The sequence below is a fragment of the Pelobates fuscus genome, chromosome 1 (genome assembly GCF_036172605.1).
Source record: "Pelobates fuscus isolate aPelFus1 chromosome 1, aPelFus1.pri, whole genome shotgun sequence".
NCBI classification, from domain to species: domain Eukaryota; kingdom Metazoa; phylum Chordata; class Amphibia; order Anura; family Pelobatidae; genus Pelobates; species Pelobates fuscus.
In genome coordinates this window covers 172586318-172608078 of record NC_086317.1, presented here as the reverse complement: position 1 = coordinate 172608078, position 21761 = coordinate 172586318, and the positions used below count along the sequence as shown (strand labels likewise).

Here is a 21761-nt window from a genome sequence, read left to right as displayed (position 1 = left end):
CAGCACTGCAGAATTTGTTGGAGCCTTATAAATAATAATGTATGAATGTATTGCGTACGTGTGTCTCTCAGTTTATGAATATAGGCGTTTGTGTGAGAAAGTGGCAGATGTAGTGATGTCACTGTAGTTACCTAGATGTATGTGAGAAAGTACAACTAACTGTGTCTTGCGCTAGTTCAAATTTTGCATAGCCCTATGCAATGCACATTTTGGTCCAGTCAAGCTCTGACTTGCTCTGGAATAATAATTACTTGTAATTGGTAAGTTTCACATATATCATGTCTGCACTGCCTCAGCATATAATGAAGATGAGGCTTCTAAATACTTGCCTAGCTCGTGCAAACCTGATGTGGTACAAAGTTTGACAAAACTTGCCGAAAGTTTATTCCAGCATCTGTTCTTCTGTGGAATCAAAATTAAGTTATGGTGCCCAGACATCCCTGACACTTTCTTACCTGACTGGGTTAAACCGCTCACAGATAGTTTAACCCCAAAGGATACTCTCCAGCACCAGGTCTACCTTTCACCAGCTGCATCCAGCTTCTTCAATTGAGCTTCAGAAAGTGCAAAGTCCCACCGGGCTGGTGCGCTGCTGATTGAAGTAGATTGTCAGCTGACCGCTCTAGCCAATCTGCGGCACCCCTGCTGATCTGCACTTAGCGCATCCTGAAACTTAATTTAGGAAGCTGGATGCCACTGGGAAAATAGAGATCTGGTTTCATGTAACAAAGCACCGGGAGCCTCAGGGCAGTAGCGTTGCTTTAATGCTACACAAGTAGAAACCTTAAAGAAATAACTATTGCTTCCTAGGTGTGCAAAGTACTATTCAATATTCTTTATCCTGTACCTGGGTGCTCCATTGTTATAAACTCTATTCTTTGCAGCTGGCAATCAGCATGGAGAGCGCATACCGGGAAGAGGAGGAATGAAACAATGAGGGTTATGCATAAAAGTCTGTATGTTCTAGAAAGTGGACTAAAGTACTAATAGTGGGGCAGTCACCTAGGAAATCCACGTTTGCTACATGTTTCAGAACAGACACTTTTAATACATGTCTGGAGTAAAATGGATTGTGACATTGTTTGCTAAATCATCAATATAATTTAAAAGAAAACCGATCACCACATGAAAAAAGGTTAACACAAGTTCTATCTGAGTTTTAAAGCAGCTCTGTCACCATCTGGGGACTTTGCTTAAAGGGAATCTCCAGTGCCAGGAAAACAATCAGTTTTCCTGGCACTGCAGGATTCCTCTCCCTCCCACCCTCCCCAATCCCCAGTTGCTGAAGGGGTGAAAACCCCTTCAGTGACTTACCTGAGGCAGCGACATGTCCCACGTCGCTGCCTGCTCCTCCCCCGCCACTCCACCTTCTGCCTACGTCGGCCGGTGGGCGTGACTGATCACGCCCACCGGCCGAGGTGACCTAATGCGCATGCACGGCAATGCCGCGCATGCGCATTAGCGCACACCATAGGAAAGCATTGAAAGTGATTTTCAATGTTTTCCTATGGGAAATTGAGCGACGCTGGAGGTCCTGGTCCTCACACAGCGTGAGGACATCCAGCGACGCTCTAGCACAGAAAACCTGTGCTATAGAGCAGGAAGTTCCCTCTAGTGGCTGTCTAATAGACAGCCACTAGGGGAGGACTTAACCCTGCAAGGTAATTATTGCAGTTTAAAAAAAACAGCAATAATTACACTTGCAGGGTTAAGGGTAGTGGGAGTTGGCACCCAGACCACTCCAATGGGCAGAAGTGGTCTGGGTGCCTACAGGGTCCCTTTAATTTGCAAAGACCTCCAACAGAGACTTCTTTTTTGGCAGTGTTGTACTAGAAAGGTGCAGGGGAAGGTGATTTACACTTATCTGATCCTCATGGCAGCCACCATCTTCTTCCATCTGGTCTGCTTCAGCTGCCAGGAGCCAACGTCAGCGATGCACTCTTGCGCATGCGCAAGAGTAAAACACTGAGATCTGTGAAGGATAGTCTCTAGTGATGGCTAGACCAAAAAAAAGTGTAGGAAAAATGTAAAACAAAGTATCCCTTACTTTATCTTTTAGTATATCTTTTCACTGTGTGGGAATTTCAGCTGTAATGTTTTTTTTTATTTTATTTTTTTTGGTGTCATTTTTAGATACTTTACAGTATCCCTTTAAAGGGACACTATAGCAGTGCTCGACAAATCCTAGATGCCTGGTTGCCATGGCGACTAGAAATTTTGCCGGTTGGGCAAACAGAGCCGAATGCCCACCCGCGGGAGCATTGAGGCGGCCGACTCAGCAAGTGTTCTAGCCTCCTGCCCTGGGCGGTATGAAGACGACAAGCTCAAGGAGCGTTGTAGCTGACTGGCTGCCCGCCCTGGGGAGCATCACGGTGGTCTTCTGATGCAGCGTGCGAGGGAGCAGTAATCTTCCTGCAGCTCCTCTCTGCTCCCTCGCGCTTTAATGATGGCGAGAGCCGGAATATGACGTCATTCCGGCCCTGGCATCACTACAAGGAGCAGAGAGGAAACGCGGGTAGATTACTGCTCCCTCGCAGTGTGTCTGATCACATCTGTGTTTTTACTCACCTTTTTTCACACCCCGTGCTGGTTTCGCCGTGGCTTGTCCCACCTCCATACGAAACAAAGCTGGATGTCCTCACACATTGCATAGGAAAGTTTTGCGTAAATGCTTTCCTATGGAGAAGGCCTAATTCTCGCTCAGCGCGTGCCGTGCATGTGCATTAGCTTCCCCCACCGTCTGTCGGCAAAAACGATGCCAAACCCAGTGCTGAGGGACATTGACGCTAGAATCAAGTAAGTGAAAAAGATTTTTTTATTAATTTAAACCCTTATATTGTAGGGGGAAGAGAAGTTGGAGTCAAGGGCAGGGTGGCAGAGGGTTCCTATAATGTTAGTAATATAGCTTTGTATTCTTAAGATTTCTCTCATATAACAATTTAAGCCACCAACAGTGACACATGCTTGGAGACTGGTATACTACAGTTGCGCAGGCAGATATAAATAGCTGATTGAATTGCTGGCCTAATGAAAATGTCCCAGGACATTGTGACAAATGCTTTCAGCGGTTTTTCCTGTCACCTTGACTGTATTGCCCAGGGGTTTATCTCCTTGTTGTCAATAATGTAATTTTGATGGTAGGTAAAGATGTGCCAAAACAGAGCTCAGAATTTCAAAGACTGATCTATAGTCCTGACCTAAAACATTTTCAAACTTTAAATGTAATTTTGTTTTTTATGTCATTTTTGACTGCAGCATGGACTGTCAGGTACATGGGCACATGTTTTTTTCTTTTTGTGCTGGTATTTTTTGACACTCAAGTCACCAAAACCACTTTAGCTTAATGAAGCCGTGCTTGTGTATGGGTTGTGCCTCTGCAGTCTCACTGCTCAGTTCTGTCATTTACGAGTTGAATCACTTTGTTTATGCAGGCCTAGGCACACCTCCCTGCATGTTACACAGCCTTTCTAAACACTTCCCGTAAAGAGTCATCTAATGTTTACACTTCCCTTATTGCAAATTCTGTTTTAGAATGTATTCTTTCCTGCTCTGTTAATAGCTTGCTAGACTCTGTAGGTGCCTCCTTTGTGTCATTAAAGCTCATTTTACAGAGCAGGATAAACTTTTACAGTAAGTTACATCTGATTGAAAATGAAACCATTTTGTTTTCATGCAGACTGTCAGTAACAACCAGGGTGGGATGTGGCTAGGGCTGCAAATGCAGAAACAAAAGTGATCGTTAACTCCTAAAGTGAAGAGAATTGAGCAGTGAGACTGCAGAGGCATGATCTATACACTAAAACCTCTTAATTAATCTAAAGTTATTTTAGTGACTATAGTGTTCCTTTAATATGGGGGTGCCAGCGGGGGAAAAAATGAGTGGGTTTAAAGAAGTTGCTCTCTCCCGCCACATAGTGACATGACTGCAATTGTGATGTTGAAGATGTGTAAGGATGTGTCAATATCCCTTCATCTCACTTTTTCCTTTACTTCAATTTTTACACAGCCTCTCTTTTCCTTCTTGTTTGCTTAATATTGTGAAAAGGTGGTAGCCTTATCTCTGGCGTCTAAAGCTGGGGTGTGATATACTGCATATTCCTACAGTTCTATATAGCAGGGCTCGACAAATCCCAGGTCTCTTACCGCCTGGGATCTGTGAGCCCAGCGGGGGCCTGGTGGAGAATTATGGAGGCGGGCGGCATGCTGGGGGGGGGGGGGGGGGGGGGGGAGAGATCATATAGGCAGGAGCTGTATGCTGGGGGTAGTCATATTCTGGCCCCAGATTCACTAAGCGGCGTGCTAAGGAGCAGAGCAGGGACCCTCGCCGCAATACGCTCAGCATGCCATCCGCCTTCATAATCCCCCAACTTGTGGCTCGCCTGCATGTTCCCCAGCATGCTGCCCGTCTGCACAATCCCCCAGCCGGTCGCCCACTGGACCCCACAGGTATCAATACAAGCAATAATGTGTATGAGGCTCTCTATCATGGCGTCTGTGTCTCTGTCGTGGTGTGTGTGTGTGTGTGTCGTGTGGTGTGGTGTGCTGTGTGTGTTTAAGTTACCAGACCCCTTCCGTTCGCAAGGGAATGGTGTATTTATGCACTTTTTTTTTTTTTTTTGCCGTGCTGGTCTCCCCAAGCTTGATGATCTCTGCCAATCCAATGTTTTCCCATAGAATTGGCTGCAAAATGCTGAAAAGGCAGTGTTTACATTGAAAAGCCTGTAGGGACAGGCTATAGACACCAGAACCACTATTGTGTCCCTTTAAGAACTGTATTTTTGTCGTTGAATATAAAGCTATGTAAGTTTAAAAAAAATCTGGCTCCTAACTTTTTTTTTTTAGCTGGCTCCTAGATTCAAAGCAAATTTGTCAAGCCCTGGTGATACCGGTAGCTCACTAGCAGAAAAAGTACAGCTGAACTCACATCTCCAGTAGAGTGGGTAATCTTACACTACACCAGGGCTCAATTTCCACTCTCCAATGATGGGAGGAAGAGTGGACATTTTGAGACCTGGTAATAGTAATTTATCTATTATTGTGTTTGTTTCTGACTTGCAATGCAATAAAATTACAAATGGTAAAGTAGTACAATATTGATGACTTTTTAGTCTTAGAAATGAGAAAAAGCTGGAGGTGTGTTGTGACCTTGCTTTTATAAAGCTCAGTTATAATCCCTATTAATGTATTGAAGCAAAACAATATTTAATAATAATCGGTGGTTGTCTGTGTGAACTGGTTGTGCTATACTGCAGGGGGATTATATGATTTGTTTAAAAGTGGAACTTTATATATGGACTTTTATTCTGTAATTACGGTAAATTAGAACACCGAGCAACCATAATATGTCTCTACAGATATCAATACCCCTTTCCTCTTCCCAACATCAGCCTCCTCTTAATGTCCCTGTATGTCCTAGTGCCCATAGCATTGTGCGAGCATGTCTAACTATAAGCTCACACTATGCTTTCTGGAGACTTTCCTAGTGTCCCCAAAAGCAGGACACCAGGGTAAAACTTGGGAAAACGGGAATGGACCCTGGAATAGGGGCAGTCCCGCTGACATCGGGAGAGCTGGGATCCGTTACAATCCCACAGGGCTGTAGGTGCTTAACCCAGCAAGTCCACATAGGCAGGGGGTGTATTTACCACGAGGCTGACAATGAATTTGCCTTGGGCGTCAGAAAAGCCGCACCCCAATCGCCCTGGCAAATGCCTTGCCTGTCTCTTGTCCCCCCCGCCTTCTAAATACACACTCACTGACAGACACATATACACTCAGTGTCAGACACACACACATTCACTGACAGACACGCATACACCAGCTAACACATACACAATCACTGACAGACATGATACACACTCACTGACAGACAACATACACACGCTGTCCCTAACAGACACAAATACTAACACAGTCACTAACAGACACGCGCACACACAAACACATTCATGTATTTTTTTTTTTATTCGATCCCCCATCCTCCCTACCTTTTGGAGTGCTGGGTTGGATTCTCGCTTTCCCTGGAATCCAGTGGGGTTGCTGTGCGGCCGGCCGGTCACTGCAATCGGCGAGGGAGCCCTGATCCTCCTCTTCAGCTCCTGCGCTGCGTCATATTCCGGCATCACTGCGCGCGAGGGAGCTGAACAGGAGGATCAGTGCTCCCTTGCCGCCCGCCCGGAAAGTGCTGCCACTGCCATCCTCGGGGGGACCCTGAGGTGGCCAGCCGGCCAGCTACTGGGCCCCCCAGGACAAGAGGCTTGCAAGGCATTTGCCAGGGCGGCTTTTTATGACGCCATCATGAAAGTGCCGCCCAAGGCAAATGCCCTGTGTGTGTGTGTGTAGGTGTCTCTTAGGGAATGTGTTAGTATGTGTTTGTCTGTTAGTGTGTATGCATGTCTATTAGTGACTGTGTGTGTGTGTATGTGTATTTAGAGAGCATCAGGGAGGGGGGGGGGAGGGCTGAGTTTTGTCATGCCGAGGGCAGCACAAAACCAGAATACACCACTGCACATATGCAGTTCATTGGACAAAGGTCACTTTTTGTCATCGCATTTTTTTGTGTTCATTATACTTGAGTTTAGAATTGAAAAATAAATTGCTAAATTTAGGCAAAAAGTACTGATTTGGAAAAATTGGCAAAGAGATACTCACAGCTTGGCTATTTTGGATTGTATTTTGCAGTTTGTTTTACAGTTTACTTCAACTTGCTGCTTTGTAACTAAACCTAGTTTTTTATAAAAGAGTCCCATACTTTAAAATACAGGTTCATGGAACGAGAAAAGTGGTATATTTATTAAAGGAACACTATAGCATTAGGAATACAAACCTGTATCTAGCTATATTAGAGACTCTCTCCGCAGTGTGAGTGTTTGAAAGGTAAGTTTTACTTATTTTTCAGCCCTAGATATGCCAGTCTCCTTTTTGCCACTCCACCTCCGTGGTTAATAACATTCATCTTGATGATCTTTCTCATAGGAAAGCATTGGAAGGCTAGTGAACATCTGACAAAATGCCATGCTATGCCAACTAAATGGTCTTTGTGTGTTTGCGAGTTGTACTTGGCTATTTAGATGTATGCGCTTCTAATGGCTGTTAGTCTGATGGCCTCTAGAGGCCTTTTAAACATACAATGTAAACATTGCTGTCGCTGTAGAACAATGTTTTTAGATAGGAGTTTCCTGGGGCAGTGCTGCATAATGTGCAGCAAGGACATTCAGTGTCTCCACCCCCTGCATGGAGATGCTGAACCTTCCTCATAGAAATACATTGATTCAATGCATCTCCATCTGTTTGACCCTGCCCATATCATGCCTCCTTGACTGAGGTCACCGATTGTGAATAAGTCAGTCAAGAGGGCGGTGCCAGTGCTGCCTGACTCTTGTGGCGCTGGAAATAAGCTGAGTTTTCTAGTTATTTAAGACAGAGGGAGCATGTTTTTTTAACTCTTTATATGTGCCTGACCCTATAGCGTTCCTTTAAAGTCTTGCTACATGTTTCTTCTTTGTGCAAAAGAACTTGTACTCTATACATACATCTTAACAAAAATATCCAAGCAGGTTTAGCTAGGACAGGGCTCAACAAATCCCAGGTGCCAGGTCGCCACGGTAACTATAAAGTTTGCCCTGGCGCCCGGGATTTGCCAGCTCTCTAGTTAGTGTGGCAGCCGAAAGAGCTTTGAGGGCAGCCGTCACGGGGAATATTGGAGAAGCGTGGAGGCAGACGGCTGCCTTGAGGAGCATTGTGGGCGGCGTGCGAGGGAGCAATACTCTGCCTGCATTCCAGCCCCGGCATCATTACAGAGCGCGAGGGAGCAAATAGGGGCTACAGGCAGAGTACTGCTCCTTCGCACACAGGAAGAGAGAAGACCCACCAGCTCTCCCAAAGGTAAGGAGGCTGAGTGAGTTTCAATTAAAACAAAAATGTAAGTGTGTGGGAGCCTGTCAGAGTTAGTGAGTGAGAGTGTGTGTACGTGCAAGCCTGTTGTCAGCGGTCCCACGCCGTGCCTGTTTTGCCATGGCTGAGATTATCAATCTTTATGATCTCAGCTAAGCTAATGCTTTACCTTAGGGAAGGCATTGGGAGGATTTTGTGCATGCGCAGCAAATGTACCAATCCACATCTCTTTATCAAGATGCATTAAATTAATTAATCTCTATGAGGAACATGCAGCACCTCCATGCAGAGCTTGGAGGCACTCAACCTGGGTGCTGCATGTGGTGCAGCAGTGACCCAGGACTCTCTAGTGGCCGTCTGAGTGTTACTGAGCAGCAATGTAAACTCTGCCTTTTCATAGAAAAGGCAGTGTTTACACTGAAACGCCTGCAGGGACAGGCTATAGACACCAGAACAACTACATTGAGCTGTAGTGGTTCTGGTGACTACAGTGTCCCTTTAAGAATTGCATTTTCTCGTTGAAAATGACTGGCTCCTAACTTTTTTAGCTGGCTCCTAGATTCCAAACAAAATTGTCAAGCTAGGACACATGGTTATCTAAACACCAATGACCTTTGCATAGTGATCAGACATATTTTTTTCTGCATTTTGTAAAGAGCTGGTCTCCTGGAATATTCGCACACTGTCTAGGGCAAGGGTAGGCAACCTTTTAGCAGCACTGTGCCGAAATAAGATTTTGATGTTCCGTAGTGTGCCGGTCCTATTTCTTCAAATTGAGGTGTGGATGTTGCTGTATTCTGCTTGTGTTACTTATATGGCAGTTGCTTTGGATTTTGTGCGTATATGAGCTGTTATATTGTATATGTTCATGAGTAGTTTGTGGTATCGTGTAGAATACCTATGAAGGTAGGTTGTGTATGGGTGCTGTCTGTTGAATTGTGTGTGTGTGTGTGTGTGTGTGGATGGATATGTCACATTGTGTGTTTGGTAGTGTATGTATGTGTGTATGGGCTGTTTGGGGTATTGCATGGGAGAGGCTGCATGTGGGGTTGTGTGCATGTATGTGGATTGTCAGTGGTGTTTTTTTTTTTTTTTTTTGTCAATCTTTCTTTTATTTAAGGCATATATGATGGGGTACAGAAGAAAAAATATGGGAAACGTACCGGGAAGTTACATCAAAGGGTAGTTACATCGGTATTGGCATAACAGTACAGTTTCAGAATAGTGATGCCTCATTTTTTTAATTTTTTTACGTTAAACATAAGCTAAACCATTGCTTATAAGTATCTTGTATGCTGTATTATGCTTTTCTGAGCTTTAATCGTGTGCGTCAGGAATGGTCAGTGGTGTTGAGTTTGTGCGGATTGTGTGTTGTGTTTGGGCTCTTCGTATTATTTGTATGAGGGGAGGCTTATTCTGCATTCCTGTGTATATCTAGCAGTGTGGGTGGCTTCCCTGGGTTCCAGTGTGGACCAGGCTGGCCAGGTACAGGTCAAGGACAGGAGCTGCAACAACAGCTGCGGGCGGCTCTACCACAGTGTGGATTCCTATTCACAAGTGCTGGAATGAAGTGATCTGAGATCACTTCCTCTGCGTGCCGCAATGTATAAATTGTGGATTGTCCTTCACCACATTTTCGTATTACCAGATATCTGAAGTTTCACTGGGACTCCTGATAGGCCAGAGCCTGTTTGGCTCTAGCAGCCTTGAGTGCCGTGCAAAGACACCTCAAGTGCCGTGCATGGCACTAGTGCCGTAGGTTGGCTACCCCTGGTCTAGGGCTTACAGGTTATGATGCCGTAAGAAAACTATTCCATGAAGTACAGGCCTACTGCAACAGCACCATGATAAAGGTGGACTATACATTTTGAAGTCTTTGTATTTTTCCCTGACATATCAATTGAATGTGTATTTTTCCATATAGCACAGTAAAGGTATACGTAAAGGGCAGTAAGTAGATATACAAAAACTAGTTATTGTGTTTCCTTCTTTGCCAGTATCTTGAAACTAGAAATATTTGATATCTTACACCACTTTTATTTTTTTCATATCCTTGATGTAGATTAGTTACAATGTAAAGGTTGAAATTGTGACTTCACAAAATTAACCTTCTTAATTTTGTGCCTCCAGGTGTTTTTGTTGTTGTTGTTGTTGAAATCGAATCTCAATGAGTGGACCGAGATCAGCCAAGAGAAGATGTGGGGAGCTCAACTCAGACGTTACCTCAAATTGTGGACATCCCATCAAAAAACCATGTGTACTATGCAAGTTCATAGAGTTACCGTCTCCCCCACTGTCCCGCCACCAGTTAAAAAGATTAGAAGAGCATCGCTATAATAGTTGTGGGAAATCCCTCCTAGAGCCATTAATGCAAGGATTTTGGGAATGGTTGGTTGTCAGAGTTCCAACATGGATTGCACCAAATCTCATTACAATAGTTGGACTTTTAATCAACATCCTTACCACAGTAGTCTTAGTTTATTACTGTCCGACGGCCACAGAAACGGTAAGATGTTTTTTGTTCTCCTTTTTTTAAATATTATTATTATTATTATTATTATTATTCTCTCTTTCTTTTAATTGTTTATTTTCCCTGTTTCATATTAAAGGGGTATTTGGCTACAGTTGACCATATATTTAGTACATTATGCAGATTTTGCATTAAAATTATACAGATACATTTGTAGGATATGTTGTTTTGGGCTAGAGCAGTTTCCTTCATTAAAAGACATGAATACATCTGTTGCCCAATATTTTTGATTCTGTGGCCTTTTGTTTTCACAAATTATTTAAAGCAGAGCTGTCACTTTAGTTTCGGAGCTCTTTGCATATTTAGCAAAGGCCCCCGAAAGTGACAATTCTGATGTGGGGCCGAGGTGCCGTCGAAGTTAAGAGTGTTTTTTATGAAATACTGAAAAGTGACAGATCTGCTTTACATGTATTAAAAAAAAAAAAAAAAAGCTGTCCTCCTTGCCCTAAACCATGCAAAGAGCATACTTAGTTGAGGTGATTAGCATGTGTTTTGGGTGATTTACATTCCATACAATCGTTTTTACTTATTTATATGTTTTTGTAAAGTTATAATGTATATCCCCTTTACATTATATATGTTACAAGATAAATATAACTGGATATTCAGTTCATGGTCCATTAGATCTGTGGAACATCGAGAACAAAAAGGAGAAATGGTGGCTTTTTAAAAAGTGTTTTAAGCAGTCTCACAGGAAGTGTTTACATCAACAACTTTGTGCAAACCTAAGCTACTAACCAAGTCTACACTTTATTTGCCACTCCACTCCAGAGCTGCATTTTGTTCTTGTGTGTCATGTTAACAGCGCTGAGTGTCTCTGCATTTGTATGCAGGTATATATATAGTTGAGGCTTAAGTGTCTGTCTTTGTTAATTCTGTGCTCTAGATCAGTGGTTCCCAACTAAGTCCTCAAGTATCCCCTACCAGTCCATGATTTAGGAACTACCCAGTCTACCTCCTGTCCCGTTTTGTTTTTTTGCCCCACCTCCTATCGACTGTGAGCTTGTTTGAGCAGGGCCTAGTCAACCTATTGTTCCTGTAAGATTTTGTAATTGTCTCATTTATTGTTAAATCTCCCGCTTTGATAATATTGTAAAGCACTACGGAATATGCTGGCACTATATAAATAACAGTAATAATAATAATAAGGTGTTTTTAGGAAAAAAAACAAAAAAACACTTGACACACAACAGGGAACTCCCTAAATCCTGAACTGGTAGGGGGTACTTGAGGACTGGGTTGGGCACTGCTGCTCTAGATGAATGCTGGGATGTGTTTGTGGGGGCTTTCAGTGTGCGAATCCAGGGTGGGAGAATTGTTGGTATTTAAATGAAGATATACATTACCATATGCACCACGTTCCACTGGCCAAATCACGTTAAAATCCCTAACCATATGATTTTGTCACTTCCTCTCCTCATTCATGACCATTTCCCCTCTGTGTCCACGTTCGCTTCTCTTCCTCCATATCACTTCCCTTTTCTCATTTTTATTTCTCGTCTCTCACTGTTACATTCATTGCTTGCATGTATTGTGGAACTCAAGTGCTCAAAACGCCTTGTGGATGGAAGTCTAAGCAAAATATAAAATGTTTTTTTGCTTATACAGCACTTTGTTTTTGTTTTTTTATAATAAAAATATACATTTGTAAATGCTGTAAAATAAATTTTAATCTATTAAAGTAGCTTGTGCATGCAAATGGGTTACCTTTTGGCCAATTTATTTTGCACATTTGAACTCGTTTAATTCAATATTATTATTAAAGGTATACTTTACTATAGACCAGGGGTAGGCAACCTATGGCACTAGTGCCATGCACGGCACTCGAGGTGTCTTTGCACGGCACTCAAGGCTGCTAGCGCCAAACGCACTCTGGCATATCAGGAGTCCCAGTAAAACTTCAGATATTTCCTAGTACGAAGAGGTGGTGAAGGACAATCCTCAATTTATGCATTGCAGCACATAGAGGAAGTGATCTCAGATCACTTCCTCCCAGCACTTGTGAATGGGAATCCACACTGTAGTAGAGCAGCTCTCGACAGCTATCGCAGCTCCTTTCCTTGACCTGTAGCTGGCCAGCCTGGTCCCCACTGGAACCCAGGGAACCCACCCACACTGCTAGATATACACAGAAATGCAGAATAACCCTGCCCTCATACAAATAATATGAACAGCCCACACACACACACACACAACACACAATACCCACAAACGCAACACCACTAACAATCCACATACATGCACACAACCCCACATGCAGCCTCTCACATGCAATACCCCAAACAGCCCCCACACACTACCAAACACACAATGTGACGTATCCATCCACACTGACAATTCCACAAGCAGCCCTCATACACAGCCCACATTCATATGTATTATACACGATACCATAAACTAGTAATGAACATATACAATATAATAGCTCATATACGCACAAATACAACGATACAAAGCAATTACAGTAACAATAACAAGCAGAATACGGCAGCATACACACCTCAATATAAAAAAATAGGATCGGCACGCTACGGGACATCACAACCCTATATCGGCACAGTGCTGCTAAAAGGTTGCCTACCCCTGCTATAGACTATAAAACAGGTTTGTATTAGGAATACAAACCTGTTTTTCTAGCACTATAGCTCCCTCTGCCTCCTGATTCCATCCAAAACCCTCTATTAGCCCACCTTATCCAGGTTTGCTTTCCTTCGGCGTTGCGCCTCCTCTGGCGTCATCCAACAGGGAGAGCTAATGCACATGTGCGGAGAGCATTAGGCCCTCCCCGTAGGAAAGCATTGCTTTAGTGCTTTCCTGTGGGGATTTCTTTAACGCATCAGGCGACCAAAAGTCTCCGAGCAAGCAGGGAGCGCCTCTAGTGCCTGTCTGGTAGCAAGCCACTAGAAGCTGTCTTAGTACTGCAATGTAAACATTGCAGTTTCTCTAAAACTGCAAAGTTTTACATTGCAGGACTAAGGGCAATAGGGACACTGTCCAAGACTACTTCAATGCCTATAGTGTCCCTTTAAAGTAGTGATCTGCTGACTCCTTAAACAGGCCATCACATATCTCCATCAGCAGCAGAGGTTCTCTCACTACGTAAAGTGTCTTCATACAAGGAGAATTTATTTTTGTACAACATCTTTAATTTCTTATGTTGTTATCTCAAGTGAATTTACTGCTATTTCAGGCCCCTGTGTGGACTTATATCTGTTGTGCCATCGGCCTGTTTATATACCAGTCATTGGATGCCATTGACGGGAAGCAAGCAAGAAGAACCAACAGCAGCACTCCTTTGGGGGAGCTTTTTGATCACGGCTGTGACTCTCTGTCTACAGGTAACAACTATGTGACTGCACAATGTAACTGTTAACCTTAAAAGGACATGCATCACTTGACAATTTTAGCAAACACTTTTACACAAATCTAAAAACTAAAATAAACCAAGAAAAGTTTGTAAATGTTTATAAACTTACTATAAACCGTGCCTGTTTGCTTTTTCTGGCACACCTTTAAGCTAGGGGATTTTCTTTAGCATTCTCAACCCTGCCTCTTACCCTCCTATTCCACTCCCAATTCCCTGCTTATGTCCCATTCTAGTTCTTGTTCATGTGAACGCTCATGACATTTGCAAACATAACAGCTAAGGTGCTGGGAGGTAGGGAAACAATAGTGACAAACTGCTTATCTGCATCTGTGAATACAGAAAAGCAAGTGTAATAGTACATATCATAATGCAACTCGCATCATTCACATGTATGTATGGGGTACAAGGATCAGGTGAGTTGTCAGTAGGTAGGTAAGAGGGATAAGTAGAGCTATCAGTGTGCGAGATGGGGGGGGAGGGGATAGAATCATGGGAGCTGTCAGATAGGAGGTTACAAGGATCACTGGGGGGAGAGCATGGATTAGATCTGTCAGTAGGTAAGAGTGTACAATATTCAGGGGAGCATCAATTATCTATCATAGCATCTGTAGGTGGGGGAGAGATCTGCAATACAAGTTCAGTTCATCCATGTGTGATTAATTTTGCATGGCACCAGTAGTGTAGACTGTGCGTTCCAAGATTAAAAGAGCATCATTATATATTAACAAGCCCGAGGAAGAACTGTAGATGATAATTAAACTTAAGGAGTTTAAAGTATGTATACAGTGATTTCAAATACCCTTTCCCAAAGAAATCGTGGACATTGCAGCACCAGTAAATTTTAATTGGTGTTTATTCCATATCAACTCCCCAACATCCAACCAATGTCCGCCCTTTAGAGGTAGATGCTTATTGTGTAGGGGAACTGCCATGTGTGAATGGCAGGCAAGCCGCAGAACATATATAGAATAGGAATTTTATATAATAGCTACGTTTAATGAAATAAAAGGCACTCTGGCTTAAAGGAACACTATAGTCACCTAAATTACTTTAGCTAAATAAAGCAGTTTTAGTGTATAGATCATTCCCCTGCAATTGCACTGCTCAATTCACTGTCATTTAGGAGTTAAATCACTTTGTTTCTGTTTATGCAGCCCTAGCCACACCTCCCCTGGCTATGATTGACAGAGCCTGCATGGAAAAAAAAAACTGGTTTCACTTTCAAACAGATGTAATTTACCTTAAATAATTGTATCTCAATCTCTAAATTGAACTTTAATCACATACAGGAGGCTGTTGCAGGGTCTAGCAAGCTATTAACATAGCAGGGGATAAGAAAATCTTAATTAAACAGAACTTGCAATAAAGAAAGCCTAAATAGGGCTCTCTTTACAGGAAGTGTTTATGGAAGGCTGTGCAAGTCACATGCAGGGAGGTGTGACTAGGGTTCATAAACAAAGGGATATAACTCCTAAATGGCAGAGGATTGAGCAGTGAGGCTGCAGGGGCATGTTATATACACCAAAACTGCTTCATTAAGCTAAAGTTGTTCAGGTGACTATAGTGTCCCTTTAATTTTTACTAAATGCTGCTTATTCAGAAGTTACAATAGTGTTGCAATTTCTGAATAAGCAGTGTGCATAATGTTTTTATAACTGGATTTAAACTTGCATTTTGAGCATGCAAGTGTGTTTTAAGAAGGCATCTGAAAGTTTTGCAGCTTTTTGATGATGGGTTTAGTTTTTTTTTTGTTTTTTTTTTAGAAATTGACTTTTTCCTCTCGTATAGTGGCAGTACTGTACAAGTGGGATGGAACTCCTGCTGTGGACAAGAAGCTCCCTCTCAAATTTGAATCTTTTAAAATAGACCCCGCCTGCTGCCCATATAAACCCTGTACCTCCAAGGAAACTCCAGTTCTTCATGTCCCAGCAATCAGCAGGGGATCAAATACTTTGTTCCCCTCGCTATGAGGGCATATACCCTAAGAAATTACTAATTGGGTTCCTTGAAAGTACTCATAAGTGTGGTGATTTCTTCATTTGTTCTAATTTTGTCACATTCTTTACCTGTGATGTGTTTTTATTAGACTTGTGAATTGTTGCGAGAAAGTATCGCATGTAACACAAATGTTTAATCGCCACACTGTTTCTGTAAAGACTGTAATGATTTTAATGTTGCCCTGCAATGTGTATTTTCTTTTTTATCAGCTTTCCCAAAACAGTGTGAAATGTGTTTATGTTTAACATTGTGCTGGCTTTTCTTCAGTGTTTGTGGTTTTGGGGACCTGTATCGCAGTACAGCTCGGGACAAACCCAGACTGGATGTTCTTCTGTTGCTTTGCGGGCATGTTCATGTTCTACTGCGCTCACTGGCAAACATATGTGTCTGGAACGCTGCGCTTTGGGATGTAAGTTACTCTTCTTTTTTTTTTTTAATTCTTTATTTTTGTTCCAGCATCCGTAACGGCATCAAAAAAATGCAGTAGATGACCCACGCAGGGGTCTTTCATGTACATGTAATACAGTGTTTTAACATGATGTATATCGTGTCATTATACATGAGTATAAAGGGTTATGCCGCTCGGCGCTGGTTTTCCATAGTCCGGGCATTGGTAGCCCAAGTATCAAAATGAAACATACCATAAAAGAAAAAATAAAACTAAGTGTCTATTAACATGGTTATTAAAGTTCTGTACCACATTTCGTATCGCGTTTACCAGTTAACTTTATTTGGGTCTGGCAATCTGCTGGTGGGCGTGGAGTGTCTGTGTTTGCGAGGTAGTGCTCTGTATACTAACACAGTTACTAATCGCCTTTTGCGTCGTAGTGCATTATTCTACCCAGTTGAGGTAGTCGTACTTGTCTGGTATGTCAAGCCCTCTGTGGTACTGATCAGTCGTACTGAAAGGGGGTAGGATAGGGTAGGTTGGGAGTTACGGGTGAGGGGGGGGGGGGGGGAGGTAGTGGGAGGTGGGGGTACTGTGCCCGTTGGGGCGCCCGGCAGGCGGAAGCACGCCGGGCCGCAACCCGCGACTCTCGGTTATTTTGGAATCATTCATTGGCATAAATTTCCCATGGTTGCCAGATTTTTTGGAATGATTTTTCTGTATGTCTGACTTGAGCAGTCAGTTTGTCCATCAGATAAGTGTCTTTGATTTTGACTATCACGTCGTTGTCAGTAGGGACCGTGGGCTGTAGCCATTTTTGTGCTAGTGCCCTTCTAGCCGCCAGCGTAAGTTTATTTAGTAGTTGTTGTTCTTTTTTAGAAAGGCAGTCATTAGGTCTGGATAGGAGGATCGCCCAGGGATCTAGGTCTATGTGTCGTGCGAGGACCTCTTGAAGTAGTGTTTGGATACTTTTCCAGAATTTGGTCACCTCTGGGCATTCCCACCACATGTGGATGAAGGTGCCTTTGCCCCCGCATCCCTTCCAACATGTGTCTGTCGTTGTTTTTCCCATTTTATAGAGTTGGGCAGGTGTGGTGTACCACCTCATGAGCATTTTATATGCTTGCTCCTGTTGTAGCACACAGATTGACGTCTTTGCTGTTACTTCCCATATGTCTACCCAGTCCTCTCCTTCTATTGCTCCCCCTAAATCAGTTTCCCACTGGTGTATGTAATTTGGGTCTGCGGCTCCTCTGTCTGGGGCACTGAGCTGAGCATAAATTGTGGTGATCATCCCTTTTTGGATTGTTTCGGCGTCGCATAGTCGTTCGTAGAATGTCATAGGGGTCTGGGCTGCTTTCTTTATGTTTGGGAGTCTGGCAAAGTCTCGTAACTGCATGTGGCGGAAGACGTCCTTGGTCGTTAGGGGTGCTATAGTTTGTAGGGTTTCAAAGGATTTGAAGGAATCCCCTATGTACATATGTTTATATCTTTGCATTCCTGTGCTTTCTAATCCCCTGAAGTCTCGTGCGCTCAGCCCGGGCCCAAACGCTTTGTTCCGTAGGTACGGAGTCAGCGGTGAGGGTGTATGTGTCAGGGCGAATTTGGTGGCTGTTAAGTCCCAGATCCTAACGGAGTTGAGGATCGCTGGGCAAGATGTTTGCAGTGAAGGTCGGTCCTGTTTTGGTACCCATATCCAAAATTGAGGGAGGTCATTGTGCATTAGTTTTGTCTCGAGGTCGACCCATCTGTGTGCGCCCTCCGGTGTATGCCATGCTACTATCTGGGCCAGTTGGGCTGCGAGGTAGTAATGATAGAGGTTCGGGAGTCCCAGTCCACCCCTCGCTTTAGGTCGGTATAGGGTCTGTCGAGCTATCCTGTGTCTTTTTTGTGCCCAGATGAAATTGTCTATGTGTGTTTGTAGTACTTGTAGGTTTTGTTTGGTGACTTTAGTTGGAAGGGCTTGAAATAGGAACAAAATGCGTGGGAGCAGCGTCATTTTGACTGCATGCATCCTACCAATCCACGATATGGGCCTCTCATGCCATTTTTCTAGGTCCCTACAGAGCGCCTGGATGGTGGGCGTGTAATTGGCGCTGAATAGCCTCTCAGGGTCTGCCGTGAGTTTTACTCCAAGGTATTTGAAGTCTGACCGTGTGAGTTTGAAGGGGTAGGTGTTTTTTATGTTGTCCGTTCCTGCCTTGTCCATTTCTATAGGCATGGCTACCGTTTTATCTAGATTAATTTTGTAGCCTGAGACGCTTCCGTACTCTTCCAGTATTGTCACCAGTCGAGGCAGGGATTGAGCAGGTTTGGTTAGTGTGACCAGGACGTCGTCCGCATATGCAGAGACTTTGAACTCCTCCCCTCCCACCTGTATACCCGAGATGTTCTCATCCTCTCTTATCCTCTGCAGGAGAGGCTCCAACGAGAGGACGAAGAGTAGGGGGGAGAGGGGGCAGCCTTGTCTCGTGCCGTTGGTTGTCGCGAACGGGGTCGGGGTCGCTCCCGGCACTTTGGTTTGCGCCCTCGGTTGGGCATAGAGGGCATTAATGCCCTTTATGAAGGTTTCCGGCATCCGTAGTTGTTCGAGAAGTGCAAATAGGTAGTGCCACTGCACTCTATCGAACGCCTTCTCTGCGTCCAGGGAAAGGATCAGAGAAGGCGTTCGAGATCTCACCGCCCACCATATGATGTCTGCTCCCCTCCTGGTGTTTTCATACAATTGTCTCGTTGGCACAAAACCGACCTGGTCCGGGTGGACCAGCATGCCCAGATGTTGGTTAAGTCTTGTGGCTAAAATCTTCGCGAAGATCTTAACGTCAAAGTTAATCAGGGAAATGGGCCTATAGTTGGAGGGTTCGGTTGGGTCTCTCCCTGGTTTAGGTATAAGCGCTATGTCAGCCGTGAGCATGTCTGAATTGGGGCACCCACCCTCCATCCATTCTGCGTACATTTTCACTAGGTTGGGCGTCAATGCGTCCCTAAAGATCTTATAATATGAGCCGTCAAAGCCGTCTGGTCCTGGGGCCTTGTTGCCCTTAAGGTCTGTGATCGCCTTACTAATTTCCTCCTCATCTATTGGGGTCCCTAAGGTGTGTAGAGCTTCCGGGGCCAGTCTCGGCATGTTAGTCCTAGCTACGTAGTCTGCTACTTCTTTTATATGGTCCGCGTTGTCGCTGTTGAGTGTTGGTGAGTGGTTGTAAATGTTTGCAAAGAAATCTGTGAATATCTGATTAATCTCCGCTGGGTGTTGGGTTATTAGACCCTGTTTATTTTTAATGGCCGAAATGGTATGGTAGGTGGGCTTGGGGTTCAGCGCCCTAGCTAGCAAGGTGTCCATCTTATTAGAGCGTTCGTAGTAGAAGCGTTTTTTGCGAACTAAGTCTTTCCCCAGATCCTCTACTGCTATTGACCTGATTTTATGTCGAAGTTCCCTGAGGTCGTGTAGTCCCTGAGGTGTGGGGTCTTGTTTATGTTTGGCCTCTGCCCCCCTCAGTGCCCTTTGGAGCCCGAAGAGGGTTTCAGCTCTCTGTTTCTTTCTGCGGGTAGCTATTTTTATTAGGGTACCTCTCAGTACCGCCTTATGTGCGGCCCATATCGTGGATTGGGTCAGCTCTGGGTGATCGTTCTCTCTAAAGTATGTCAGAATTTCCTCCCTGAGGTGCTTCTCCGTCTCTGGGTCTTTTAAGAGTGTGCTGTTAAGTCGCCATTTCCATGGTGGTTTAGGTCCCGGGATCCTGAGGGTGAGTTCTATGTCGGCATGATCCGACCAAGTGATGAGGTTAATATGTGCAGTTTGCACCCACGGGATCCCGGTTTGGTTCACCAGGAACATGTCGATGCGAGAGTATGTGGAGTGTGCGGCCGAGAAGAACGTGTAATCTTTCACTCCTGGGTTCCGCAGCCTCCAGGGGTCAAATAGTGTTGCCTGCTGTATAAATTGTGTTAGGAGTTTGTCCTGTCCCCTCGTGCTTTGCGCCCTCTGTCCCCCAGTAGGGGTGCTGCGGTCCACTGTTGGGCAGTGAGTGGCGTTCATGTCGCCCCCTAGGATTAGGATGCCATGTGACAGGGCCTGGGTTAAGGCTTGTATTTGGTCCCAGAAACCTGGGTCCGGCTGATTGGGTGCATAAATGTTAATGAGGTGGTATGTGGTAGCATGGATCGTCCCTGAGACGATTATATATCTTCCCGACGTGTCCGCTTTTGTCGACTGTGCTATAAAGGGGCAATTTTTGTGTAGGAGGATTTCTACCCCATTCTTTTTTACTAGGGCCCTGGAGGAATACACCCTGGTGTATGTGTGGTCCTTCAACTGGATCCGGGCTGAGCGCAGGAGGTGGGATTCTTGTATGAAAGCTATGTCCGTTTTTTGTCTTTTCAGTTCCCTCATTAGCAAGCGTCTTTTGGTCGGTGTGTTTAACCCGTTTACATTAAGGGAGGTAAATTTTAGCGTCGTCATGTTGTAGAGTCTTTGAGGTTACCTTGAGTCGCTAGTGCAGCAAGACTATGCTCCGCCGCCGAGCGCCCCCCCCGAGCCCTGCTGTTCCCCGGGTATAACCCGTTGGGGTAAGTTACTCTTCTTAACAGTGAGAATCATTTACTTTGGTTTTCCTGAAACTGGAAACAATAGGGCAAGTGGTTTTATGTATATAATAATTATATAAAAAAAAAAAAAGTGTGTGTATGAATGTGAGGAACGCAGTATCCATTTAATGAATATAGAGTATCATCTGGCAGTATTACACTTTCAGTATATTAGTGGCTTTTCAAAGCTGTCTCTGGAAGGAAGGATATTTATCTATACTATACAATATCTGTATGGCCTGTTATTTCAAAATAGCCTTTTGAAGTTTCCTGTTTTTGCTGAACATTATCAAAAATAGACGAGGAAGTGCCTATTCTAACATGCCTAGGCCAAAACTGGCTTGATCAATCATCAGATTATATTTTTTCCGAATGACATTGCAGTCGTAGCTGATTAAAGCGTGAGAGATATATATATTATATATTGGTGTAGATTGGATTAGCCATATTAGTCCAGTAGACAAGATGCCAAAATACCAGAGTATTGCAGTATGCAATGATACCTTCTTTATTGGACTGGACAGGTCTGGAGAAGAGAGGAAAACGCAGTATTGCTTCAAACCTGAAGAAGAGAGGAAAACTCTTGAAAGCTTGTCTTTGAAATATGTTAGTCCAATAAAAAAAGGTATCATTGCATACTGTTATACTTTGGAATTTTGGCATTATATCGATCCATCCATCCATCTCCTTGTCTTGTTTGATAACAGGCACACATCAAACTATTGCTTCTCGAGCTTTAGAAGGAAGGGATAGTGTGATAATTATATCTTTTTAATCTCCTCATTGCTTGCGCAACTGCCAGCACTGTTTATAAATTAAATGTGTGCCTACCAGAAGTTATCTTTGTTACTCAGGATTGCCAGAGTTTGAGCTACACACAGATCTTCCAAAGGAGTACAAAAGGAAAGGCTAGTGATATATTTTTCTGAATTTAAAAAGTAATTTTGCTCTTCATACTTAAAATGTAAAAGGGCACTGTAGGCAGCATAACTACTTTA

The 21761-nt window shown here is 43.8% G+C and overlaps 1 protein-coding gene across 1 annotated transcript in view; it reads left to right on the top strand.

The window, feature by feature from the left end:
* CEPT1 (choline/ethanolamine phosphotransferase 1) overlaps positions 1-21761 on the top strand; it is a 40581-nt gene that overhangs the window by 9618 nt on the left and 9202 nt on the right. The window contains exons 2-4 of the mRNA XM_063452722.1: positions 10024-10399; positions 13614-13761; positions 16056-16197. Coding sequence (XP_063308792.1) covers positions 10061-10399; positions 13614-13761; positions 16056-16197 — 629 coding nt within the window. The 5' untranslated portion in view covers positions 10024-10060. The remainder of the gene's footprint in view (positions 1-10023; positions 10400-13613; positions 13762-16055; positions 16198-21761) is intronic.